The 27,443-nt window shown below is 38.1% G+C and overlaps 2 protein-coding genes across 3 annotated transcripts; both read left to right on the top strand.

Moving 5' to 3' along the window:
- Positions 1-404: 404 nt before the first annotated feature.
- On the top strand, positions 405-18,361 carry LOC122786486 (glycogen synthase kinase-3 beta-like). 2 transcript variants are annotated; one of them, XM_044052832.1, is made up of 11 exons: positions 405-750; positions 7,750-7,835; positions 9,630-9,731; positions 9,814-9,897; positions 10,277-10,387; positions 11,619-11,749; positions 11,880-12,084; positions 12,175-12,270; positions 13,715-13,901; positions 15,299-15,376; positions 18,205-18,361. In XM_044052832.1, exons 1-11 carry the CDS (start codon positions 567-569, stop codon positions 18,264-18,266), a joined length of 1,326 nt encoding a protein of 441 aa, XP_043908767.1. In that variant the 5' UTR covers positions 405-566; the 3' UTR covers positions 18,267-18,361. The 2 variants fall into 2 exon arrangements, with proteins under 2 accessions (XP_043908767.1, XP_043908768.1); XM_044052833.1 differs by lacking the exon at positions 15,299-15,376.
- A 4,507-nt stretch (positions 18,362-22,868) lies between these two features.
- Positions 22,869-26,773, top strand: zgc:91910 (Zinc finger protein 706-like). The gene is made up of 4 exons (XM_044051992.1): positions 22,869-22,945; positions 24,342-24,491; positions 24,688-24,815; positions 25,753-26,773. Exons 2-3 carry the CDS (start codon positions 24,357-24,359, stop codon positions 24,781-24,783), a joined length of 231 nt encoding a protein of 76 aa, XP_043907927.1. The 5' UTR covers positions 22,869-22,945; positions 24,342-24,356; the 3' UTR covers positions 24,784-24,815; positions 25,753-26,773.
- The last annotated feature ends 670 nt before the right edge of the window (positions 26,774-27,443 follow it).

The raw sequence follows: 27,443 nt of genomic DNA, 5'->3' as shown, positions 1-27,443 counted from the left end.
AATAATTAGTGCGGATACAACAGGACATTTGCACCAGTTGATGTAATAAAAGTAATAAAAATCCCAAGATGAAAAGATAAAAGACATTCTCATTTTAAAGTTTGGTGACACTGGTGAATTTCTCAGATTTATTTTTTATTTTACAAGCACCTATAGGTAAACAGAATGTTAAAAAAAAATAAGGTTGCCAAGTCCTGCAATAACCTGTAATATAATGTTGATTCTATTTTTAAACCTTTTTATGTTGTTTCATTGATTGACATAATTATGTTCTTTCTGTGGCCTACATTCACTGTGAAGTAAAAATGTGTAGTTGTTTTGATTTATGAACGTCAAAGTAGCAAATCTGAGCAACAGCTACATTGAACTTCATTTCCCAGGTGGCATTGCGAGCGGTCTGTTTCTAGGTGTCTAGCAACAGCTATCAGCCCAGACAGCCGGCGGCAACGCGATCGGTGTTTGTCGGTGTGCTTTCCCGTGACTAGTCGCTGTCTTGGTATCCATAATTAATAGTCGGTTGGTTGAATATAGTGATAAACAAACAACCCTGACCCCTGCACAGAGATATGAGCGGCAGCGGGCGGCCAAGGACCAGCTCGTTTGCTGAGCCGCCAGGTGTTCTAGGAGCCGCCGCTGCTGCTGCTGCGTCCTCCGGATCAGCCGCTGCCGTGGGGAGCAGCACAGGAAAGTCCGGGGTCCCTCAGGCCTCCGGCACCAGCTCGTCGGGATGTTCGAACCTCAAGCTTGGCAGTAAGTTGTTTTTTTTTACCAGCTACATGTTCTCCATTCTAGTCTTTCTGACCATCAAATGCCTCTGAGTGCTTATATTTCTAAATATGCCTATTCGTGTTTGTGTCATTACCCAGCGGAAAGACGTTTTTGCTCCCGTGTTGAAGCTAACCAACTTGCTAGCATGCTAACTCGCTAACGTCAGCCACTTGTTTTGCATGTAATCAGATTTCCGTTCTACTGAAGGATGTATATAACCACAATGGTGGCTGACTAGCTCACCCGTCTTCCATTTAACCCCCTGAAAAACCAGTCATTTTCATCCAAAGTCTGAATAATACATTTCATGAAATAAGCGTATCAGTTTGTCTCATGACAGTGTGGTCAATGTTAGTGAGCTGTTTAATGGGCTCTGTCGTTGTTGTTTAAGCATAAACAACATTGAAACGTCTAAACTTCTGCTGCATCATTCGCTTTTCCTCTGTTGTGTTTGTCGTTGGGAGTGTGTAATCGTCAGTCATCAGGAAGGCATGTCCTGGAGAGACGGGTCAAAATGGAAAAGTTGCCTTGTCACCAAGGTCACCTGTGGGGCAAAGGCTCAGCAGCAGGTGGCCGAGGAAACAAGCGATTTGATGCTCGGTCTGCTGGAATGCAAATAAATTAGAATTTCATATATTAGTGATTTTTACATGTCACTTTAATCAAGCCTTATTACATATTAACCCCAGTGCTAGAGCAGCACACATCTGCATTCAAGGAGCAGTAGGGATTGGGGTGCCTTGCTCGGCAGCCTGTCCCAAGATTTGAACTGGCAACCCTTCCAATTACAACATCACGCCTCTGTGCAAACGCAAAATGCAGTAAGCATGGGACCAAAACATGTAGGTGTGTGAGGACATGGAAATTTCCCATCATGGACATCACAACCAAAACATTGCAGTTAATGATTAGAGGTACTCAGAATCAGTATTTGTCTGATACTGATACACATTGCAGATCAGATATAAGGGAAAGGAAAAACCCAAATGAATACATAAATACTTTAGAGTTGGAAATACAGTTGGAGTTGTTTTTTAAAAAGTTAATTGTGGTTAGGTGACAATACATTAGCAAAAATGTGTTGTTTCCTGTTTAGTCGTTAAAGAGATTTAAAGTAAAACTTAATTGGACGAGTATATTGGATATGAAAAAGTCCAGTTTGGCCAAAAATAGCAAATATTGACCTGATGAACTGATGGAAACCTGTAATTGTTTTCAGTGCAAAACAAGAAGCCTAAATAAATAGCTATACAACATGACGTCCTGGAATGCCTGCAAAAAGTATGGCTCATTATCGCAGCACAAAAATCCTCACTATGACTGTACTTGGAGAGCTAGGCAATATTGATGGTTGTCATGTTAACAGTCATCCCATCTCTAGTCATCCCATCTCTAAATGACAGAAGTTTCCCTTTCTCTATCTCTATGCATGTGCGATAATCCAAACCTTATCAACCACGAGCAGGCGGCGGTGGTGCGTGGCTTTAATACTGGAGTCTGAATGCAGGGTTATCTCCAGTTCAAACCAGAATGACCCGTATTTTCGTTGACTCCCTCAGCAGCAGCAACAGTAGTAGCAGCCAGTTAACACTCACTGCCTGAGGGTCTGTTGAGTTCATATGTCACCTTATAGCTGTTACAGATTCTCTTTTGGTTGATTGATGGATACACTGTCAAGTTTGGAAGGCATCAAGGCTGTTTCAAGAGGCAGGTCTGACCTATTTAGGCTAATATTTGTGATTTGAAAGGTCTTTGGGAAATAGTGGTAAAATAAAACAATGGTGATGAAAGATTAAGGGTGATGTGCTGCCATTGCCATGCCAACCACTTTTCTGAAGGGTTTGAATTCGTCCAAAGTTCAGTTTCTGCTCAGTAATGTTGTATCCTGTAGTTTAAAGTGATTTTCAAAGATCAAAAATTATCTTTCCTTAATATATACCTTTTCTGTGTGTAAAACTACACAAAAGCCACCTCATCGGTTAGAGTTGTTGGTGGGTTTAGGAGTAAGTAGGTCACAATGGGCAGATATAATAAGTATCTGACACTTGCCTGTATTTAAAGCAGCTGATGTGAATGTCCTATGAATGAACTCACAAACTCTGTTACATTCTTATCAGCGAAAGAAGGAAAATGAAAATGGAAAATTCCTCTGTGGCAGCAGTTTTGCTCATTTTACAGTTAAATATTTTCCCTTTGCATTTTATTGTGCCCCAGTGTACTTGCTGCCAGTCCCCTTTACTTTAAAGGTATCACCTCGTCACTTTAAAGATATCATGACCTGAGTGAATCAGTGAGCTTATGGAGTTTCTGTATAATCTTACAATATTGCTTCCTAAGGGAAGTGGATCTACAGGCACCCCTTAGTGTCCTTACCAAAATAATTGCAATTGTCACAATAACTGCAGAAATTAGCTTTAAATCCACCTGGCATTTTGGTAAGAAAAAGGTGTTTTTTTTGTGTGTGTTTTTGTGCACATTTTCTGAAAGTATAGGGATACATGAAAACATCACATGCGTTACATATAAAAAATAACTTAATTATGGTCTTGTGGGAAATAAACATCATGTTGTTGACTGTTTCTATGGTAAATGGTAAATCGTCCCAACAACTTTGAGACAATAGATCCTTGTTGAAACCTCACTCTTGCACCAGCAGTTCTCCCTGCAGAGTACATGACCTGCTTAAATTTGGTAAGATCTTGCAGCATTAAACTGCATATTAATAAGGTAAATTAAACTTAATTCTCTTGGAACTTCAAGGCTTTAGGAATGTGGAGTTCATTTCAGCTCAGTGTGTTTGTGTGTATGAAAATGAAACATTAACATAAAAATCTGCTGGTTAAACAGAATAGTGTGCATGCCTTTAAACGTTTTCAAATATAGATTTAATAACTAGACTGGATATCTCCTCCTTTTTGAGTGTAAGAACCAAAAAAAAGAAAAAGATTTTGGTGTGATAAGGTTTGAATATTGTCATGATTTCCTCCTGGAGACTTGAGTTTCCTGGTGTGAATGTGAGGTAAATGACAGGAAGCAGAAAGCAGCACCGATATGAGGTCAGACACGATGAAGGGATGATAAATCAGAAACTCGATCTGAGCCTGGAGTGGGGCCTCATTTTTACAAAGATAGATTATTGATCTCCGACAGGTCTTGACTCTGTGACAGCTTTATTTCCCCCCTCCTCTGTAAAAAAAAAAAACGGAATTTTAGCAGGAAAATAAGTTCCAAATCTCCATATTTATGGACCGACAATGTCAACACTAGGGCTGCACGATATGAAATAACTGTTTAAGATATAATATGTAACATTTCTGCATTCAAATATTTAAGAACGAAAAGGCTAATGTTATATTAAGACTAATTATAAATTAATTATTAGTTTGATTGCAAGACTTCAAGCGACAGAAATTACATGCTGTGCATTTAAGTAAACAGTGTTAACGTCTTTCTACTTAATTAATACAACTCCAGACATTCCTACAACAATTTAATCGAAAAGAATGTTGAAAATAACAGTTATTGTTTTTGTAATTTCTTAGCTAAACAAAACTAGCACTAAGAACTTTTGTGTTGTCACAGTTGAGTAAGTTGAGTCACTCAACATGTCACATTGTTTTAGCTGTGTACATTGTTTAGCTGAGAGACTGTATCAGCTGTGTGTGTTTGTGTGCTTGTATTTGTTACCTCTTCAGGGCCTCTTTTCTGGCTAAAACACTGACCTTGTCAGGAGCAGTTGTCCTCGTTGATAATTTAGTCCCGATGAAACAAAACCTCATTTCTGAGGATATCGGAATAGTGGGTAGGTTAAGGTAAGGATTAAGCATAACCTTTTATGGTTAAGTTTAGTGATAACACTTTTGTTTTGTCAATGCAGTGTCCTAAGAAGAATGGCTGCACAGACCTGTGTGTGTTTGTGTTAATATGGTCACACACAGGCACCAGGACATGAAGTTCTTGCTGTAAGAGGGTTCTATCAATAAGTGCGTTGTTTTGTATCGTCTGGTAAACAAAGCAGTGTTTGTGTGTGTGTGTGTGTGTGTGTCTGATCGTGTGTGTATGTGTGTCTGCTCGTGTGTGTATGTGTATCTGATCGTGTGTGTATGTGTATCATGTGTGACAGTGATACACCACAATGACAACTACGCAGGGCTTACTCCATTATTATTTAAACACCGCTGATGAGCAGAGAAAAATTAAATTTCCATCATTAACCATTCTAGTCAAAGGAATTAAGAAAGTGAGTCTGTGTGAAATTCCACAAGTATATACTACGTGTGTGTGTGTGTGTATATGTATATATATATATATATATGTATATATATATATATATATATATATATATATATCTCATGTTTCAACTCCTTTATTTTTTCATTATACATATATATATATATACATACATATATACATATATATATACACATATATATATATATATACATATATATATATATATATATATATATACATACATATATATATATATATATATATATATATATATATATATATACAGTGGGTACGGAAAGTATTCAGACCCCTTTAAATTTTTCACTCTTTGTTTCATTGCAGCCATTTGTTAAAATCAAAAAAGTTCATTTTATTTCTCATTAATTTACACTCAGCACATCTTGACAGAAAAAAAAACAGAAATGTTGAAATTCTTGCAAATTTATTAAAAAAGAAAAACTGAAATATCACATAAGTATAAGTATTCAGACCCTTTGCTCAGTATTGAGTAGAAGCACCCTTTTGAGCTTGTAGAGCCATGAGTTTTTCACACCTGGATTTGGGGATCCTCTGCCATTCTTCCTTGCAGATCCTCTCCTGTTCTGTTAGGTTGGATGGTGAACATTGGTGGACAGCCATTTTCAGGTCTCTCCAGAGATGCTCAGTTGGGTTTAGGTCAGGGCTCTGGCTGGGCCAGTCAAGAATGGTCACAGAGTTGTTCCGAAGCCACTCCTTCGTTATTTTAGCTGTGTGCTTAGAGGTTTTCTTCCAGGATATCTCTGTACTTGGCCACATTCATCTTTCCTTCAATTGCAACCAGTCGTCCTGTCCCTGCAGCTGAAAAACACCCCCATAGCATGACGCTGCCACCACCATCTATCACTGTTGGGATTGTATTGGGCAGGTGATGAGCAGTGCCTGGTTTTCTCCACACATACCGCTTAGAATTAATGCCAAAAAGTTCAATCTTGGTCTCATCAGACCAGAGAATCTTATTTCTCATAGTCTGGGAGTCTTTCATGTGTTTTTTGGCAAACTCTATGCAGGCTTTCATATGTCTTGCACTGAGGAGAGGCTTCCGTCAGGCCACTCTGCCATAAAGCCCCGACTGGTGGAGGGCTGCAGTGATGGTTGACTTTGTGGAACTTTCTCCCATCTCCTTACTGCATCTCTGGAGCTCAGCCACAGTGATCTTTGGGTTCTTCTTTACCCCTCTCACCAAGGCTCTTCTCCCACGATTGCTCAGTTTAGTTGGACGGCCAGGTCTAGGAAGAGTTCTCGTTGTCCCAAACGTCTTCCATTTAAGGATTATGGAGGCCACTGTGCTCTTAGGAATCTTGAGTGCTGCAGAAATTCTTTTGTAACCTTGGCCTGATCTGTGCCTTGCCACAATTCTGTCTCTGAGCTCCTTGGGCAGTTCCTTCGACCTCATGATTCTCATTTGCTCTGACATGCACTGTGAGCTGTAAGGTCTTATATTGACAGGTGTGTGCGCCTTTCCTAATCAAGTCCAATCAGTTTAATTAAACACAGCTGGACTCCAATGAAGGAGCAGAACCATCTCAAGGACAATCAGAAGAAATGGACAGCATGTGAGTTAAATATGAGTGTCACAGCAAAGGGTCTGAATACTTATGACCATGTGTGTTTTTCTTTTTTAATAAATTTGCAAAAATTTCTACATTTCTATTTTTTTCTGTCAAGATGGGGTGCTGAGTGTACATTAATGATAAATAAAATTAACCTTTTTGAATTTAGCTATTGGCTGCAATGAAACAAAGAGTGAATAATTTAAAGGGGTCTGAGTACTTTCCGTACCCACTGTATATATATACACGTATCATATGTTTCAACTCTTTTATTCTTCTATTTCTAACTTTTTCATGTAATCACCTTGAAACAACACCATTAGTGTTGTTCAGTGTTTGATATCATCAAACTGTTATATTTTATCAGACGAAGGAAAAAAGAAAATGGGCTAAGTATGTGGCACAAAAAAAATCGGCGTCAGTTTTTGGCCAAAGGCTGCCCTGATTTCTAAAAATCACAGAAAATAACTGACTTCTATCCTAATTTATTAATTGGATAATTGCTGCTGCTCTACTACTGAACACACAACTGTTTTCCTGTCTTGTATATGAAAGCTTATTTTTATTTTATTTATTTTATTACACCAAAGCCTTGTTTTTTACCACATATTTTGTGTATGTAACACAAAAATGTCACTTTTACAACTTTATAAAAGTTGACTTGCACATATTCACCACTGCATTATATTACTGCTGGATGATATTACAGAAATACGTGCATGGAAGCCTGTCATTACTTAAAACAGTTTATCAGGACAAAGAAAGTAGTCGGCCTATTTTAGGATCCATTCCCAGTTTAATTAGTCACAGTGTATTAAATATGAACCCTTGTCGTTCCCTTCTCCTTCCTCGGAAGCTTCTGTAAAGTTGATGTCCGCTCGCTAGGCTGTCATTAACCTAGATATTTGCGCGCCCAGCAGAGTGTCGGCCCAGATGTGAAGGTGTGCTGCTGCAGGTTTCCCAGGGTGAAAGGTCAAGGGTATATTGTGGTTATGATCCATGTCATGTCATGTGGTGCCACAGCAACATTTTACCCTTCCTATAGCTATAACAAGTTTTAATACATTGCAGGACTTTACAGTTATCCTGTTATAAAACAAGTGTAAATAAAATGTTATTTCCTTGACCCTATTTTAACCTTTCCTTGGCTGTTTCCTAGGAGACAGCGGAAAGGTGACGACGGTTGTGGCCACGCCCGGTCAGGGACCGGACCGCCCTCAGGAAGTCTCGTACACTGACATCAAGGTGGGCAATAACAATAACAATAATAATAATAATGATAACAATAATTACATTTATTTATATAGCTTAAAACATAATAATGAAATATAAACAAATCAAAACAAAATTAAAATTGGTTAACACAGTAAAAACACTGAGTGCAGAAGTGCTACTGTTTATTGTTGTTATTACACTCAGCTACTGGTGTAACCAAGGCTTTTATTATGACATTGCACAAAATGACTGTAGTGTATTTGGCTGGAGTTGATAAGGATGGTGATCAATGCCAGAAAGATTTTTTTATATCCTGCTCTCTATGTCAGCCATCTTGTCCGTCTCTGGTCTGAAAGGTGCGTCAGTTACCCGTGAATGAATTGACAAGATTTGAGAGATGGAAGAGTGTGTGTAATAAACATATTTATCACACTCACTTACTGACTTTAACTCCAGTCAATTGACTTGTTTTGACTGATGAAGCACGTGGATTATCTTTGTAATATTCCTATTGTAATTATTTGTTTCTGTCCAGTTGTTACTTTATCTATCTATTTGAAAATATTAAAATAATCATTAGTTGCAGCTCTACTTTGGTCCCCGTTCTCGATGTAACATCGTCAGGGGGTCTTGTTTTGTCCGGGCACATCCGGTTGCGTACATTCAACCGCAGAAGAAGAAGTAGTCAGCTGCTGTAGTTGTAGCTCCTGAGATGCAGAGCATCCACCTTGCCAGAGGGGGAGCTGTGTATCTGAGAGCTGGCCTACCAATTACGTCACTTCCAGGTACCTGGCCAATCACAGGACAGTGGGAAAGCTCTCGTTGGCTGGCCAATCACAACACAGTCCACGTTCTGGGGGTGTGATTTTGGTCTGAAACTGCGCGGCTGACGAGAGCATCAGTGAGGAAATATTTTGATCGGCTCGTTTGCAGCGATTAGGAGGTTTTTAACCATGAAAACAAGTTAATATATGTAAGTAGACCTCCATAACTAACATATATGTGTGATACAAGCATTCGATGTCACCTTTAAGTCTAAACATCTTAAACTAGGGCTGCAACTATATTTCAATTTCAATTCATCTGTTGATCTCAATTAATTGAATAGTGAATGTGGATTTTTGTTTCTTACACCTCAAAATGATGTTCCCAGATGTCTTGTTTTACCCACCAACCAAAATTACTCTATTTTTGCTTTATGATGCAGAGAAACTAGAAAATATTCACATTTAAGAAGCCTATTTTAAAAAAACAACCACACTAAATTGATTATCAATATAATTTAATGATTAATTTATTATTGATTAATCATTACATGTCATTTAGCAGACGCTTTTATCCAAAGCGACTTATAATAAGTGCATTTAAAAATTTGGGTACCTACCTAATCATGTCTTAAACCCTCAGCTGTTCAGAAAATCGTCCGGAAGAAAAAGCTGCAGTTTCTGAAATGTTTTGGCATTTTTTGCTTAAAAAAAACTTCAAAGTTATTTGTCCCTGGAAGGAAATTTGGGAGTCTGTATACCAATTCACACCATGAAAGTGTTGGTGTAAAACAAGCTTTTTAAATGTGAATATTTTCTGATCACTCCATATAACGAAGATGTTATTGCAACTGAATAATCTTGTTTTGTGGACAAACCATGGGAACGTCAGCTGACCTAAGTGAGTGGGAAGGTATGCGAGGCTGTAACACCTCACAGAGGCAGGGCGGGGCAATTAAGGGATTTAAAAACAAAAAATAAAAGGATTATAAAATGTAGTAGTGTCTGTAGTGGTTGTAACCTCTCACAAAAAGTCTCCTCTCTCTCACAAAACTCACAGGTGATTGGTAATGGGTCGTTTGGTGTGGTTTACCAAGCTCGGCTTATCGACAGCCAAGAGATGGTGGCCATCAAGAAGGTTCTGCAGGATAAGAGGTTCAAGGTGAGCTCTTGTAGCGAATGAAGTGGCGCAGGTAGTGTATGTAAAGATTTTCTGTCATTGACACTGTTTTCCTCGCTTGCAGAATCGAGAACTACAGATCATGAGGAAGCTGGACCACTGCAACATTGTTCGTTTACGTTACTTCTTCTACTCCAGTGGCGAGAAGGTATTTCAACTCTTTGTGTTTTTAAGAAATTAAAGATTTAACGGAAGAAAAATCTACATCCACACTCAAAGTAGTAATAATAGAAATTTCCGATCATTTGGACTTTTGCTGATCTCACGGTTTCATGGTTGCCTGGCGATTACAGTAAAAAGAGGAAATGTGTATATACAGTGTATATATTACTCATATGCAGTGTAAATAGAAATACCGCAACCTGAAAAAAGGGAAGCAATAATTTTTTGTTGGTTTGACAAATTTACTATTACATTGCAGAAGTAAAATTAATGGAAACAGTTTAGGTATTTACTGTACATGTTCCTTGTTTTAAATAATTTACTATGTGGTGTGTGTGTGTCCCTCTTTATTTAATGCTGTGCAGAAAGATGAGGTGTACCTCAACCTGGTGCTGGACTTTGTCCCTGAGACGGTCTACAGGGTTGCCAGGCATTTTAACAAGGCCAAGAGCATCATTCCTATCATATATGTGAAGGTAACTTTCACCTCGCACTGCATGAATTCACTCTTTTGTTTTGTTTTTTGATTTAGTTTGTTATGAATAAGGACGTAAGGGAGGTGGATAAACTCACTTGATTCGGTACATAAGAAACCTCATAAAGTGGCACACTTTAACAACTCGTAACAAGTGGTTATTTAAGTTATTGTTGCCTTTTTGTCATCTAAAACCAGTTTGGTCCTTATCCTCTGACATCGACACGAGAGAGGGTTATACGTGAAAATACCAGCAGATCAACAGTTTACTCAGCCCTGTCTGTCTGACAATTATAAACATGCCTCATTCAAAGTCTTAAAGGGGACATATTATACCCTATTTCCCCAATTAAAATAGTTCCCTGGTGTCCTAATGAACATGTCAGTGACATGCTTTGGTCAAAATACCATAAGAATGAAGCATCATAGCAGTTCAATAACCCTGCTAAACCCGCCCCTTTCAGAACGCTCGGTTTTGTGCATGGTCCCTTTACATGCAAATGAGACACAGGCAAACACACACCCACTTCTTCTAGGGGGTTTCTCGCTCAGATCCTGTTCCCTCTGTTCCATTCCTCCCCCCCCTCCCTCCAGTAGGTCAGACCGCTGGCTGCAGTCTGATGTGAAGTGGTGCGAACTCACGAACACACGTTTGCTGACTTTATCCGGCACATTAGCTTCATATATAAAATCCTCTGAGGCTGGAAGCTTGTGTAAAACACTGTGCTCCACAGTGACAAGGGACAAGTGTGCAGCCACAAACAGCACACTTGTCCCTCCGCGTTGACCTAATACCGCTCTTCCTCCCTCGCCTGCACTCTCACAGGGACAGGGTGGAGCTAAGGTGGAGCTCTCGAAGTAAATTTACTGGTGGGATGGTAACATTTGCAGTGAAATGAGCATGCTGCCGTCATAAGCGCAGGGAATTCAACATCACGTGTTTTATCGCCTATACTTACAGTAAGGGGGACCACGAAAACATGACTGAGTATTCTTTTTCCACACTTTGGTGACTGGTAGGGCCTCCAGAGTCCCAAATATAAGTATTGAAATGGTTAAAAAGTTGATTTTGCATAATATGTCCATACATTCGTTTTGGATAGAGTTGTTTCTAAACATCACACACAAGCACGTTGTTACATACGCAAATTCAGATCTGCCACACTAACACAAAGAATCATCACGTTGTCGTCGTCCTGTAATCTTTGTATTTGGCTGTGTTTCCTCCACAGGTGTACATGTACCAGTTATTCCGCAGTCTGGCTTATATCCATTCCCAGGGTGTGTGTCACCGAGACATCAAGCCCCAGAACCTGCTCGTCGACCCAGAAACTGCCATCCTTAAACTGTGTGACTTTGGCAGGTGAGTAATTGAGATTCCACCTCCACACGGATAATTAGAGGATTTTACTGAAATAAACAAGAGCTTTAAAAATTGCATTAAATGTAGGTATTTTTGTATTTTATTTTACTTTTATTGTATTTTTCCCCAGTGCCAAGCAGCTGATCCGCGGGGAACCCAACGTGTCGTATATCTGCTCACGGTATTATCGCGCCCCAGAGTTAATTTTTGGTGCCACAGACTACACTGCAAACATCGACATCTGGTCAGCGGGCTGCGTGCTAGCTGAGCTGCTGCTTGGACAGCCCATATTCCCTGGGGACAGTGGGGTGGACCAGCTTGTAGAGATTATCAAGGTGAGTTGTGAGTGACTGACGTGTGAGTGTAGATTGTTTGTGTCTCCAGATTCATGCCCAACGCCTTTTTTCTGTCTTTCTTTTTTTCAGGTGCTGGGAACACCAACACGGGAACAGATCCGAGAGATGAACCCAAACTACACAGAATTCAAATTCCCTCAGATCAAAGCTCATCCATGGACCAAGGTAAACCTGAGGACATATACACCTGTTCAGAGGAACAGAAACAGATTTGATTGTTTTTTCTCAAAGTTGAGATGTACCCACAATCCTTTGAGCATACACGTTTTGTCAGGATTTTCAAAGTCTTGTTATAACTGTAAATGTATTACATTGAATTATAGCAAAATGCAAACATGCCAGACTCTGCTTAAAGCAGCTAACAAGCTGAGATTTATTAGCTGACGTCGCTAGTTAGCATCAACAAAGGCTACTATAAAATAAAGAAAACACTGCACACTGCGTGGCATCAATGTCCACCTGTAATTTCTACCAAGCTGATGTTTCAAGAGCAATTGGCCATCAATTGATCAATTAATACCCTCTTCTATTTACATGATCCCATGCTTTAGTATCTCTGTAGGACCCTACATAGAAGGATCCGCCCTTCTTAGGAAGGATCCTTTGACTTTGAGATGTACCCTAATTTCTTTGTGTTAATTCATTTTCATCACAAGTTAATTTCCAATTATTGTCTGGATCAGTTTTTCCCCAAACTTTCTGTTTTTACTGTTCATACTGACATTTTGGGTACCTACGTTTTTAATGATGGCAAACTATCCTGACCCAGATCACTATATAACTCCTTACAAGAGCAAATTTGTGCAGAATGTAGCGACTAATTTCAGTAACACTTTCATTTTGAATCACTTCCAAGAGATAAATGAAACAAATACTCATAAGTCCAAACTAAAAGGTTGGGAAAAATCTGCTTATATGTTTGGGGACCCAAAATAAATCTCCTGCCTGCCCAGTCTTTGGGAACCACTGGTCTACCTTGTGTTTATACTTTCTGATATTTTATAGACAAAAGTAGATCAAATATAACCTTCATTTACATTGTTCTAAAGCATTCAAAAACAGAATCTCTGTCCCCACTGCGCTGATCTATGTGATTTAATGTGTTCCAAAAACAAAACTAATCTTGAAAGTGTAGGGGGTAAAAAACACAGTTCATGACGCATGTCATATTTTTGAATAACGGAAACTAAACCTGTAGACAAGTTGTTGTTGTTGTTGCCCACATAAATGTTAAAACCTGAAGTGCTAAAACAACCTACTGAAAGTCGATTCACTCAGCCACCTACACCTAAAACCAAGAAAAGTAGCTCCTGAACATTGAGAATAGAATGGATATTTTTTTACCTCTGGAGCTACACAACACTGAGTTTTTATGTCCACCACTATTTAAAGAAGTTACTTTAATAGTGAGTTTGTGGTTTTCTTTGTTTTGAGATTCTACAAATGCAAATCTGCCACTGTTTTTTGACAAATATTCTTCCATGGTTGCTTCATATCAGACAAAACCCGATGCAATTTTTAGAATGTAATAATAATTTACTGAGTAGTTCATATAAAAGCTATCAAGTGTATAGTTGGATTTGTACTAAAGCAGTTTCCGTCCCTTCAGGTGTTTAAACCTCGCACTCCTCCAGAGGCGATCGCGCTCTGTTCTCGGCTGCTGGAGTACACGCCGGCCTCACGCCTCTCTCCACTAGAGGCCTGTTCACACGCCTTCTTTGACGAGCTGCGTCAGCCCAACACGCGACTGCCCAGCGGCCGAGAACTGCCGATGCTCTTCAACTTCAGCACCACAGGTACGAGAACAGGGATAAAGATTCTTTACACTTTCAAACAAAATCATCATCCAGAATTTAATTCAGTCACAATTCAGGGATGACACAGTTGAGTTGCACAGTGTTAATTGCTTCATCTTGTTTTCAGATTTCTATCTTTTGGTTAAATAACTGTGTTAAAGGAGACATATTATACCCTATTTCTCCAAGTTAAAATAGTTCCCTGGTGTCCTAATGAACATTTCTGTGACATGCTTTGGTCAAAATACCATAAGGATGAAGCACCATAGCAGTTCAATAACCCTGCCAAAACCGCCCCTTTCAGAACGCTCGGTTTTATGCCTGGTCCCTTTATATGCAAATGAGACACAGGCAAACACACACCCACTTCTTCCAGGGGGTTTCTGATTTGTCCTTTTTACTGTGCTCACTCAGCTCCTGTTCTCTGACAATATCAACATGGCAGCATGTGCGGAAAACGGCGAGAGTGCCATCACAGGAAGAGACGTCCTACACAAGGATCAAGCCGAACAGTGCCAAACTGTAAATCAGTTAAAAAAGACTTAGGGACAGCACCGCTGATCGCCATCGCTGATCACCAGCGGCGAGCTGCATAAACTGCTGCTGTATGTGACTGTATCAGACTGAGTCTGTGCTCCGGTCATGGAGAATGTATTGAACAAATATTTTTAATTAGGACGTGTCAGAATGGTCAGTTATGAGCTCTATTTGACCTTTTCTTAAAAATGTGTGTATTTGTACGTCGGTGAAATACAGTCGCTGACTAAATACGGTGACCGCTGGCCGCAGTCTGATGCAAAGTGGTGCGAACACACGTTTGCTGACTTTATCCGGCACATTAGCTTCATATATAAAATCCTCTGAGGCTGGAAGTTTGTGTAAAACACTGTGCTCCGAACAGCACACTTTTCCCTCGTGTTGACATAATACCGCACTTTCTCCCTCGCCTGTACTCTCGCATTTTATAGGGACAAGGTGGAGCTAAGGTGGAGCTCTCGAGGTAAACTTACTGGTGGGTGGGAACATTCGCGGTGAAATGCGCATGCTGCCGTCATAAGGCGCAGGGAATTCAACATCTAGTGTTTTATCGCCTATACTTACACTGAGGGGGACCACAAAGAGTATTCTTTTTCCACACTTTGGTGACTTGTAGGGCCTCCAGAGTCCCAAATATAAGTATTAAAATGATTAAAGAGACTTTAAAGTCGGCACCATCTGCTCAGCTAAAAACACAATGTTTCTTGTTTGGTACAGGGTCAAGCTGTGACCCTTGAGGAGGTGCAGTCGACTTAACACACAAACACACACACACACACACACTGTTCTTTGTTCAATGACACAATCCTCTCGTTACGTGACTCACCATTAAATAAAAACTCCTCTCTTATCCTCCGCAGAGCTGTCAATCCAACCCCAGCTGAACTCAACTCTCATTCCTCCTCATGCTCGCTCTCATACAGCTGCTTCCGCCCACGGTGCGAAACTTTTTATTTTTTATTATTCTATTCTCTTAATATCAATGGTTTTGTGTGAACTGACAAAAAAAATCTTGCCGAAGTTTGGTGCAAAAAGAAAAAAAAAACGCCAGACGTCTGAGGTGAAGGTCTAGGGAATTTTTGATAAGGTAGAAATTAAATTAATCATACTTTCTTTGACAGGAAATATGCTATGCATGAGACACAGTCATAAAAATGTGTCGGGGCATAATACTCTTTTAAATTCTATTAACAAACTAATTTACAGCTTATTTTTACACAACATTTCCTGCCCAGTAGAAATACTGTAAGTGTTTTCTTTGTGCTGTTACAAGCAAACGCTTGGACACATAATCCTTCTTTCTATTCTTGAATGGTGATATTTAATATTTATGATACAGTCTGTTCTGCAGACACAGCGTTTTTCACATCTACCCTCAGACTCTCGGGCTTCATCGATGCTGCTGCGTTTTTGTTTTTAAAAATAAGTAAATGAACACAATTACGAAGACTATCAGCTCTGTAATGCACATGTTGTGGACGTACATGACACCTTGTTGACTTCCATCAAATGCAAATAGGATGACATAGGTTGATGTGTTCGCTCATGTTTATCTGCAGAGTTTCCGCTACATTGTGTCGGTCCACTTCTGCTGTAGGATAAGAGCATGACCAGCACTTTTATATAAACAGTAGAAGGTCACAAGTTCATCTGGAGGAGAGTGCTCATGCTCTTTTGTTTCCTTTTTGCAGCATTTTGATTAGTTTTATTAGTCATAATTAGCATTATTTTTAGTTGAAATACAGTGATTTTAATTGTTTTATTAGTGTATGTTGATACACTTTTATACAGTTTATTGTCATTTAAATATGTCTCAATACCTCATTTCCACTGGTCCAGAACACAAAACTAGTAATGTGGTATTCAGCATTCACTCTCAGGACAAGTGACTCTGTTATACATGTGGATTTTTATCAACTTAGGGTCAGGTCGGCATCAGTGGGAACATAAAACCTCGAATTGAACGCGCTCGTTTCTTCTCCTGCTTTATTTTTGGCAGAGATGCAAAATCCCACATTATTTTAGATAACACTATGACACACAGTCAGGCCGTTCAAGTGTAAATAACCATGTGTATTTGTAGTGAATCTTGCTTTATCTAGCTTGAGCAGATATTATTTCATCATTTAGAGTGCCAGTGGTTCTCAAATTTTTTATAACAAGTTACCACCTGAGAAAATATTGAGCTCTCTCTCAGTAACACTATTATCACCAACACTAAAATACAGTGGTGTAAGTAGGTTGAGCATAGTCAGCTATGGACTTTCCACAGGAGGCAAGTACCACCAGAGGAAGCTCACGTAACACTGGTGGTACACACAGTTTGAGAACAATGGATTTAGATCAGTGGAGCCATCGCTGAGCTCCAGGGTGTTGTTTTTTACAGATTTGTGATGTGAAAATTCACACACCGGTGTTGGAAAAAAAAACACCCAAAAATATAAAGTCGTTTTTTTACTAATTTCTGGAGATAAATGTGTTATTCGATCATCATACAGTGCATCTGAGATAAAAGTCTCATTCCCAGAACAACAGAGGAAGTTGGGAATGAAAAAAATAAATAAAATTGACAAAAAGGTTGATGTCAAGATTCAAGATTTCTTTATTGTCATACCAACACACATTAGACATGAGGTCAGAACGAAAATCAGTCTCTCCAGAACCCGGTCGGCCCAGCAATAAAGAAGAATAAGAAAAAGAAGAACCAACCAACAGTTTAACTTAACAAAATATAAATATTTTTTATTTTATAAAATATAAAAAAGTCACTTCCTTCAAAGAGAATAAAAGCCCTACACTGCTCTTTACTGTGTTTCTGTCAAATTTTATGAGCGAAAGATCTGAAAACAGTCAACGAAATAATTGGACTCTGTCATAGAATGTGAATTAAACACAGCAGTGTCTTAATGATTTTAAGTTTATTCTTCATTTGACCAAATGGAAAAAGAAAATGGGTGAAACCACCCTTTAAGGCAGGGGTATCAAACTGGCGGCCCGGGGGCCACATGTATTTGACTAAATGTATTTGCCAGCAATATTTTTATAACAGTAATAAGGCATTCGGTTGTAATCATTGCTTTATTAAACTTATTACACTCAACCTGAAATCACATATATTTAAGCTGTTTTAATCACAGTTATCCTTGTCATTATTTGCTAAATTATCTATTTCATTCTCTGTTTTTGTGGATCATAAATATGTTTTTTTGTGAATAATTTTATATCAAAACAAGCACTTTTACTTTGCAATTCTGTCTTATATCATAATGAATATTTTATATTTCCCACTGGCTACTTAATAGTTGTTTTTTCCACTTTTCTTCTCTATGTCGGCTCCCGCTTGACCAGACTAGATGCTCATTGGCCCCCAGGTCATTTGAGTTTGACACCCCTGCTTTAAGGCCTGTACATACTCCACAAGAACAGATAAATGTGTTATTTTTATGGAGTTAATTCTGGTTAGGACATTGCATACTTCACGAGGAACTCCTCTGCAGAATTCCTCATAGGGAATGACATTTCTGCCATAAAGCACGCCCACTTCAAATTTCTGGCCAATCACACAATAGTAGTAGAAAAAAAAGGTTCTGCCCTGATGAACTCCAAAAACAAGGGAGATTTTGTTATTATGTACAGGCCTTCAGGTGTGAAAGAGACTAAAGTCGGCGTTTTTGGAACAGATTAGTTTGAACCTTGTTTCAGGTCACATCTTCTGTTTTGCATAAATTCACACGTTTCTCTGCATTTCTCTCCTCTTCTCCCTCAGATGGCACCGGTTCAGAGTCGTCTCAGCACAGTTCAGTACCAGGATCACTTAACAGCATTTGAAGCAGCGCCTCACCTCCCTGTCTGCCAGCCTCACCCTTTACTGTCTCTTTCTCACACACACTCAAACACACTCACACACACACACACACACACTTCTCCCCCTCTCTTTACAGCTCTCCTCTGTGCTGCTTGCTCTCTCTCTTCCTCTCGCTCCTCTTAAATTATCCTTTTGTTCAGTTCGTACACTGAAAAAAAACTTTTAGTTCTTTAGCTGCCGGGGTTGACTACAGCAGGAGATTGTTACACTCACACATTCGCACACACAAACACACACACACACACACACACACACAGAGTCGTTGTCTTGCTGCTGCTCAGGTGGTATGTGAAGGTTCAATAGTAGGGGCTGGTCCTCTGTTATACAACCTTTATTTTAATCAATTTTTTGTTATTTTCTTCTTCTTCTTTTTTTTCTTTATGTTTATTTATTTGAAAGCATCATGTGAACATACCACAGTTTTTTTTTTTTTTGTCCTTCATGTTTTTAAATCTGTTTATTAAACTGCACACTGCCCTCCCTGACCAAGACTAACTTTGGCCACAAGCAGGTCACCAGGGTAAAGAACTTTTTATTTATCTCAGGACAGGAGAACAGATGAATTTGTAACATTTTCCAGCCACATTATTCACTATATATATATATATATATATATATATATATATATATATATATATATATATATATATATATAGTTCACATTTAATCTCATTTACAGGCTTAAATGGCAGCACCAGGTAGCATTTAGCATTGTTTGGAGGTCACTTGTATTTGACGTGAATCATGTTCAGTAGCTGTGGGTTTTTTTAAACAGGACTAGAAATCAACTGCTGTGTCTGTTTTTGTCTGAATCCAAGAAGTTATTTTAGTTTTTTAGTCTTTTGTTCTTTTTGTGATTTAAGAGGAGACTCGGACGTCCACAGATGTAAAATGTACCCAACAATCACAGGAATTTTTTATTTTCCCCTTTTCACTGCATTTACACTTAACGAGTCAAATCAAATTGGTGAGACTAGTTTGTCTTTTTAAAGGTGATTATTATCATCTGTAGATTAAGGCACAGGTGTTGGTCGATAATAGAAAATATCATTTGAGCTGTAAGTGTCAGTGGTCAAATAAGTGAGGTCAACAAAAACACCGCTGTTTGTTCTCTGAACAGCCAAAATCATTTGTTGTTTTCGTGGATTTTTTTTTTTTTTTTAGATATCGATGATATTGCAGCAATAAAAAATACAACCATGCAGGCTCCATGTAATTTTAAATAGGACATGAAAACTGAAGCTATTACATGACATCACATCGCGCTGATGCCTCCTGAAGAAAGAAAGAGTTTTTGTGCAATTTAACTGCTGAAAGACATGTAACATTAAACTTCCAAACTTTTAATCATCCAAAAAAATTATTCCTTAATTCTACTTGTATAGAAAATGACCTTTGCTGGTTTCCATATGTGTCTCTGTGTTAGAAAGTTAAGGTTTGACTGTGATCATACACATGTCTCAGAGGAGCTTTCACTAAAAGTGGCTGCAGTTTTGTGTTTTACGATTTAATGTAAATTTTTAAAAATAAAGTTTCAATTTTCCTTTTTACTTACAGAATACAGGAAATTATTTCCTAGTTTTTAATTTTGTTTTTAATCTTAAAGTGTGTTTATAAATGTGTTCAAACGTTGAAAACACAAATACCATCCAACGACAGAATGTCACTTTTGGTGGAATCTCCCTTTAGTGTGAAGATGCTTCGTGGTGTATAGAAGTGAAAATGACTGTCGGCCTCTCGTGTTCATTAAACGCAGCAGAGAAACTTACGAGTGCTTTTATGGTCATACTTTAATGAAAAGTTTGAATAACGATGATGTTGAAATGATGTCGCAGTACAAAACAAAAAGCTATCTAGAAACAATAATTACCACTAACATTTTGTTAAGAAGAAATTCAAGGGAGATTCGTTTAAAGTGACTTCTGTCTTTATAAATAACTTGTATTAGCCCCACTGGGATTAATTTATTTGGAACAGTTGGATACGAGAAAGTAAGAAAATATCCACAGCTGCTCTCTGAAACAGCCGCTGTTTAACTAATAGAACAGACAACACTTAAAAAGTGATAAAAATGTATCTCAACCAGACATTTTGAATTTATCATGAGGAGAATGTTTGGACAGCTCTTTTCTTTCCTTTTCCTCACAGCTGCTTCTGGGTTTCAAACTCACAAACCTCTCCCCACACGTTCTCTCCTCTCAATGTACGAAGACCAACCGTCTCGTTGGGATGACACTGCAGAGGGCGCCACACATTTAGAGCCGGCAGACTTTCTTTGGCTATGAAAAAGTGTGGTGAGGAAAAAAGAAAAAAAATTCCTCTCTCTTTGACTTAACTCCTGCATCTCATCGCACATGTAAAATAACACTAATGTTTGATTTTCCTCTTTTTACTTTTTATTACAGAGTTTTATTTTCCTCATTTTCTCTACAAAGCCGTCAATAGTTTTTGTGCATTTTTGTAAATAAGTTTCATTTTTCACGATCAGAAATGTAAATACTGCAAAGGGGAGGGAGTGGGTAAAAAGAAGTGTGGTAAACAAAATGCTTATTGATGATCTTTCTCTCTCTTTCTCCTTTGTCGTTTCTCAGCTCCTCACGCTGTCACAACCTCCTGACTGTTGAGTGAATGTTGTAAATATATATATAATCCAATACAGTCCATATAAATCTGTAACTGCAGCCTATTGGGTTTTGATCTGGCCTTTAATCCGTCTGTTTACATCTGCTGTTAATCTGAGCACAAACTGACTGATATGAAGAAACAACAACAACAGAGAAGTTTTGTTATCTCTCTTTTTTTCCTCCCTTGAAAACCCCCAATGTTTAAATTTAATCCAAGTGGGGTCTGCAGTCACACTTAAATTAAACTTCTCCACTAGAGAGAGCTGTTCGGCCCTTATGAGACACACAAACCTGCATCATTTGTAATTTCCTGCTGTTTTCTTTGGCTTAAAAACACTTTCCTCCAACCTCTCACAGTTATCAGAAGAGAGAATCATAAGAAGAGTAATCTGAACTTAAAATAGAGACTGTTTGGCAGACATCTTGCATTTCACAGACTTAAAATCTTAAACCTGTATTAACTAACAAATATCTAAAAGATTTCTCTTAAATCTTTAATAATTTTGCCACAGCAGCTCCATTGGCAATGTCACACAATGAATCACATGAATACAAATAGACACATTACAATTGGCTAGATAAAACAATTAACCACACAAAACAGTCAAATCACTGTGTATTTTAGGTTTTTATGAAGTTTAAGAATTTAAGGGTTCGTCCACAAAACCGTGTTTGAATCTGGCATGTTGTAACATTAGGAATTTAAAACGTGATTAGGATCAAAGACGTTTAGCAGAGTATTTATTTCACTTTTCCCTTGTACCTTTATACTTTTTTAAAGATCATTTCACTTCCCCTGTTTCTATGAGTAGTAGCTCTTTTCTGCCTCTAGGTGGCGCATGTGAGACTTGAAGTTCAAGGCCAAAGCTGCAGGTGTATGTGTGTGTGTTCACATGAATCACAGCAGTAGGTAGATGTTTTAGAAACAAAATCTTTGTTGTTGTTGCTGTTGTCATTGTCACTCAGCTGCAGAGGTCACTGGTGTCCTCAGATTGAGCGTGACCTTTGACCTGAGTGATGTCAGTCACATGTAACGTTTGTGACATGCAGAATCAAATGCACTGTGAACGTAGGTGTGTGTGAATGTGTGTGTGTTTCATGTTTCAAGTGTCATAAATTGTACTTTGTTTTTAAATCCTCCGTGAGCTCATTTGTACGTTCACGTTATTGTGTAACTGAAGGACGTCATCGCTGCACCTCTTTATGTCATTTTTATTTTAATTTTTGTACTCTGATGCTGTTGACCTCGGTGAACCCATGTGTCAGTTAATGGAGAAAAGAGAGAGAAAGGAACACAAACCTGTCTGTCTCTGCTCTGTGTGTGCGTGTGTACGATTATGGACTCATTTAATGTAATAAAGTGATGAAACTGTGTTCACTTTGTGTTCTCTTTGCATTAAAAAGATGTACAGCTTTATATATTCACATGTAAATCTCAGCAGACAATAGTTTAAGTGTTCTGACGATAGATTATTCTTACTTTTTTAGGATTCTTGTTTTTGTTTTGTTTCACCTAAAAGTATAAAGACAAGTAAAGTAAGGACCTCAACTCAAATATCCCTCATTTGTATATAGTGACTTGTTCATTTGTGGAGTAAATTACCTAAATGTATACACACATTTTTTAATTCTATTTATGATGAACAGTAATTCAAAACAAAAAACATATAGCCTCAGGATTATGAGAACATGTAAAAAAGTAGTAAAATAAAATATATAATGTATAAAAATAAAATAAATAATATAATTTAAAAAAAATACTTAACATAAGTGTCCTAATATTATTGCACAAGTACATTAAATGTAAAGTCAGTTTTCAGTTTTTCACCTGTAGAAAATTAATATCTCAGAGAAAACGAAATGAATACGATTTACCGCTGGCTGCAGTCCTCCAGTTCGGCGGGGGGCGCTGTTCGCTCCACTGTCAGCTTTTATACGCTTTGGAGTTTCCTCTGCCTTAAAAAAAGAAAAGAAAAAAGACATCGACAAAAGCGTGAGGAGTGTGTGAAAACTCGAAGGTAAATCTTCCTTAAAAGCAATGTTTTTGTCATTAGTTTCTAGCTTTTTCCTTAACTTGGTGTCAGATAACGACGGTTTATACCCGAGACCGTTCTCTTTATCTCGCGACAACATTTAATCGCGTAGTATCTCGGTCACATGTAATCGTTGCTCACGGCTAACAACGTTAGCAAGGCGGCGCCGGTTGATGAGAGGCCTGTTTTGAAAACGTTGATATTTTTAATTGAACTGCTCTTTACTATTAATCATATTTACGTGTGTGTATGTATTTTTTATATAGAAACAGGTCATAATGAATGCCTTCGTTTTGGATTTTTGAAACATCAGCCTCACAGCGAATCAATAACAAATACTCGAGTTCAACATGCTTTTTTTAAAGAGTTAAAATACGTTAAACACCGTTTGCGTTAAATGACAGTTAATACTAAGTCCTCTAGTTTGTATTTACACTTGTACAAATGTATTTAGGCAGTCCACCGTGTTCAACAATGTTGTTAAGTGGAATTTTTCATTTTGCTGAAACAGAATATATTTCTGGGTTTTTTGATCTGATAAATCAGACATTTTTACCATACTTAAGTAGTAGAGCTGCAACTGGCGATTATTTTCTGATCATATTATCAAAATAGTTAGTGATCTATTAATTGTGGAATACTTCATGTTGATTTTAATGTCAAGATTAGCACTTCAATCATTAATCTGTTGCTAAATTAAACGTTTTCTGGGTTTTTTTTTCAGATAATGTGAATATTTTCTGGTTACTTTGCTCCATTTTTCAAATAAATCATTCAAAGTGAATCATTTTGGTTTGTGGACAAAACAAGACATTTGAGAACACCATCATTTCCAGGTTGAGAGACACTGAACATTTTTTAAACATTTTCTGACCAAACAAGCACTTGATTAATTGAGAAAAATAACGACAGATTAATCGATTGTGCAAATAATTGTTAGTTGAGGCCCTAGGTGATATTACTTAATTCTATAATGTGCCTAATATTGAAGTTTTAGTCTGTAATGTATCCAGATCATCATGGTTTGTGTGTTCAAATCCTTTTTTGACAGAAAATGTGTGGGGGAACTAATGGAAAGTTGTAACAAATGTCTCTTCCTGCAGATCAATTTACAGTTAACACCTCAAACCTTAATGTCTTTCTTTATGCTGTTGCATACTAAACACTCGCCTCGCCACGGCACGGTTTAAGCAGCGTTTCCGCTAGCCTCGTACCTGGTCCACAGGTACTATTTTTAGTCAGGCGAGGTTCCAAGCGTGCTTAAAAGTACAGTCCTGCATATTCGTCATTACGAGAGGAAACCCGCGGTGGTAGTAGATTTGCAGTGATTACTCTATGTCCTTTTTATTTCGTTATTTATTTAATTTTTTTGTTCCTGCAGGTGAAGTGGAGGGCCATGGCTCGTGGGCAGCAGAAGATTCAGTCCCAGCAAAAGAATGCGAAGAAGGCAGCAGATAAGAAGAAAGGTCAAGGAGCCGACCAGAAGACGGCAGCTAAAGCTGCTCTGGTCCACACCTGTCCTATCTGCCGGGTAAGAACAAACATAACATAAAGACATAAAGATGGACGTTTTGTTTTCATCATGTATCTTGTATTATGAAGTACCCTGTGGCTCCCGCCCCTAGTCTTGAAGTCCAGTGTATTAAATATCACTTCATAGTTTGTCACTTCCAGTAGCCAGAAAGCTTTTGTTGCCATATGACTAAAAGCTTTTCTTTTTCTTTCAGACTCAGATGCCTGACCCCAAGACTTTCAAACAGCACTTTGAGAGCAAACACCCAAAGTCCCCTATGCCTCCTGAGCTGGCAGATGTTCAAGCATGAAGAACTACAGGCTGGAGTGGACCTGAACCTTGGTAAGAGCAAGACATGGTACAGTATCTCGACTGTCGTGACCAAAATAATTGTGATTCATGTCAATAACAATTTTTGGTTGACATACAACACTTTTTTGTTGACTTTTCTTGTTTGTAAGATTTTGATTCTTAAACATAAACCGGTGAATTTCTCGTCCTCCGTGTTAGTGCTCATATTCTTAAAACGTATGGATACAGAGAAAATTAATGAACTACTGTTAAAAAACATGACTGATGTTACAAAACAAGTATTACAAAGATGTAAACTACATGATGAAAGAAGTAACACAAAATTTTGTTTGGAAAACGTGTTGCTAATATTTCACTGAACGTTACTTCCATTACTGAAAAATTGTGACGTGTAACATGTGACAAGCATTACACCAGTAGTGACCGTACCAAAAAATTTGAGTGTTTCCAAAACATGTTACAAAATGTTGAAATGCCAGTAAACGTGTTGCTAACATACAGAACTTAATATAACATAATGTTGCAAAAATGTTACAAAAACATGTTTGGGATTGATATCTTTTTATTGAGCATTGTAAAGGGAAAAACAAGAACCTTAGATCAGATCTAGAGCTGCAACTAACGATTATTTTCATCATCGATTAATCGGTCAATTATTTTATCGATGAATCGTTTGGTCAATAAAATATCAGAAAACCTTGTGTTTTTCACAAATTAAATTGTCAAAGCTGATATTTTCAAACACAAATGTCTTCAGAATGTAAGGCGTCCAAAAAGTCACTCTTTGGACGACATACTAAATTATGACATTTTGATGCGATTGTGGATTGTGCTTTTAATAAAGAATGCATTGCATATTACCTAATGTATAAAATGTCTTAGTTAATTTCTTTTTCATAAATTACATTGTCATTGTTTATATTTTATAATTACACACCACTAAATACAATAACATTGTTGTCTACAGATACACAATGACCACGGACTAAACGTTGAGTTGCGGCACCTGAAGGAAGTAGATGAAGAACACTGGGACCCGTCAGTATTCATGGACAGCGGGTTGGGATGTGTGTTTATGTCGCGTAGATGTGTTTGTCTCAGAGAAGACTGTAATGACAGGGCACTAGTACACCACCAGCCCATGTTTTTATATTTATTGTCTACAACTACCTTGCGATTCCAGATTTAGGGGCAGAACCAGCAACATTTCCTGCAAACACTGAATAAAATTCACCATGTGATTAATGATGCGAGAGTCTTCAAGAGCACTAAATTTAAAGATTCTTCACTTGTCTACAGTTGACATGGCACTGCTGTTGGGTTACAACTTTTAAATTCCAGTCGTTTGGATTAATATGATAATTTGCCTCTTCAACTTAATTATATCACTATGTCAAATCTGTTTTTGGAGATTTATGGTTAACGTCTAAGTAAAAAGTTGAAAGCTTTTCATCATCTGTGCTGCTCCACAGGTGTCCTCATTCACTAACACCTCACAACAGTAACCTCACCTTATTTTACCACAAATTATTTTTCTGTTGTTTTTAATGTCCTCAAATGCATTTGTCTTGGGCTGCATCCACACAACTCCGTTTGCCATCTGTCATGTTTCAGAGCCCAGTTAAAGAAAAACCCTGCTCTTGACACCACCCTTTAAATTTACTTTCTGTTTACACTGTGACAGACGCAGAGCTGAAAACTTGTCCAGGCACCAATTGTTTGAATTTATTACGGCGTGGTATGGGTGTAGCCCTAAAATAATCTCTGCAATAACAAACCAGTAACAAGATTAGTTTTGATTGCCACACTTTCAGCTTTAGTTTGAATGTTAGTTGATGAAAAGGACTAAAAATAATTTTTTTGATTCCATAACTGCCAAAATAATGATTCCCTGTACTTTCTGGTCCTTCATTTGTTCAAAAATAGACAAAAAGTTTGCTTTCTGTTTTTTTTTTTACCCTTTCCAATAAATTGAACAATGTATTTAATGTGATGGATCTTTGTTGTTTGTCTACTTACCTCTTTGAAACTTTGTTGGTTAATTTACATTAACTTTGTTTCACCAAGAATACATGAAAACGTTTTTTTTTTAGCTTTCTATTTACTTGTTACTTGGGACTGGCCCTCTGCCTCCGGTGCAACTGTCGATCGGGGTGGACTGTCCTCAGTGTGCCCCAACCACGTCGTGTCGCCAGGGCGGGAGTGGTTCAGTAAATCAGGGGTCGGCTGCGATGTTGGCAACCCACCCGGCCTGTCTTGAACACCGACTTCTGCTCATCCAGATTTATTGTAAATGTCACACACCAACAACATGACAGAATGACTTGCCATTTCAGTAAACAAAAAAATATAAACTCTTCCACTTCCACTGTCCTGAGTTCATCTTCGTATTTTCGACGACTGACTTTACTATGACTTTCTTGACCAATTTTAGACGACATACTATACTATGACATTTTTGACCGATTTTGGAAGACATGCTATATACTATGACATTTTTTGGTGATTTTGGACGACATACTATACTATGACATTTTTTGGTGATTTTGGAAGACATACTATACTATGACTTTTTTGACGGATTTTGGACGACATACTATACCATTACATTTTGACCCGATTTTTGGGCGACATGCTATACTATGACTTTTTGACCCG

This window comes from Solea senegalensis, linkage group LG20 (genome assembly GCF_019176455.1).
Source record: "Solea senegalensis isolate Sse05_10M linkage group LG20, IFAPA_SoseM_1, whole genome shotgun sequence".
Classification (NCBI taxonomy): Eukaryota; Metazoa; Chordata; class Actinopteri; order Pleuronectiformes; family Soleidae; genus Solea; species Solea senegalensis.
The sequence above is the reverse complement of the archived record's forward strand: the minus strand, read 5'-3'. Positions and strand labels throughout refer to the sequence as shown.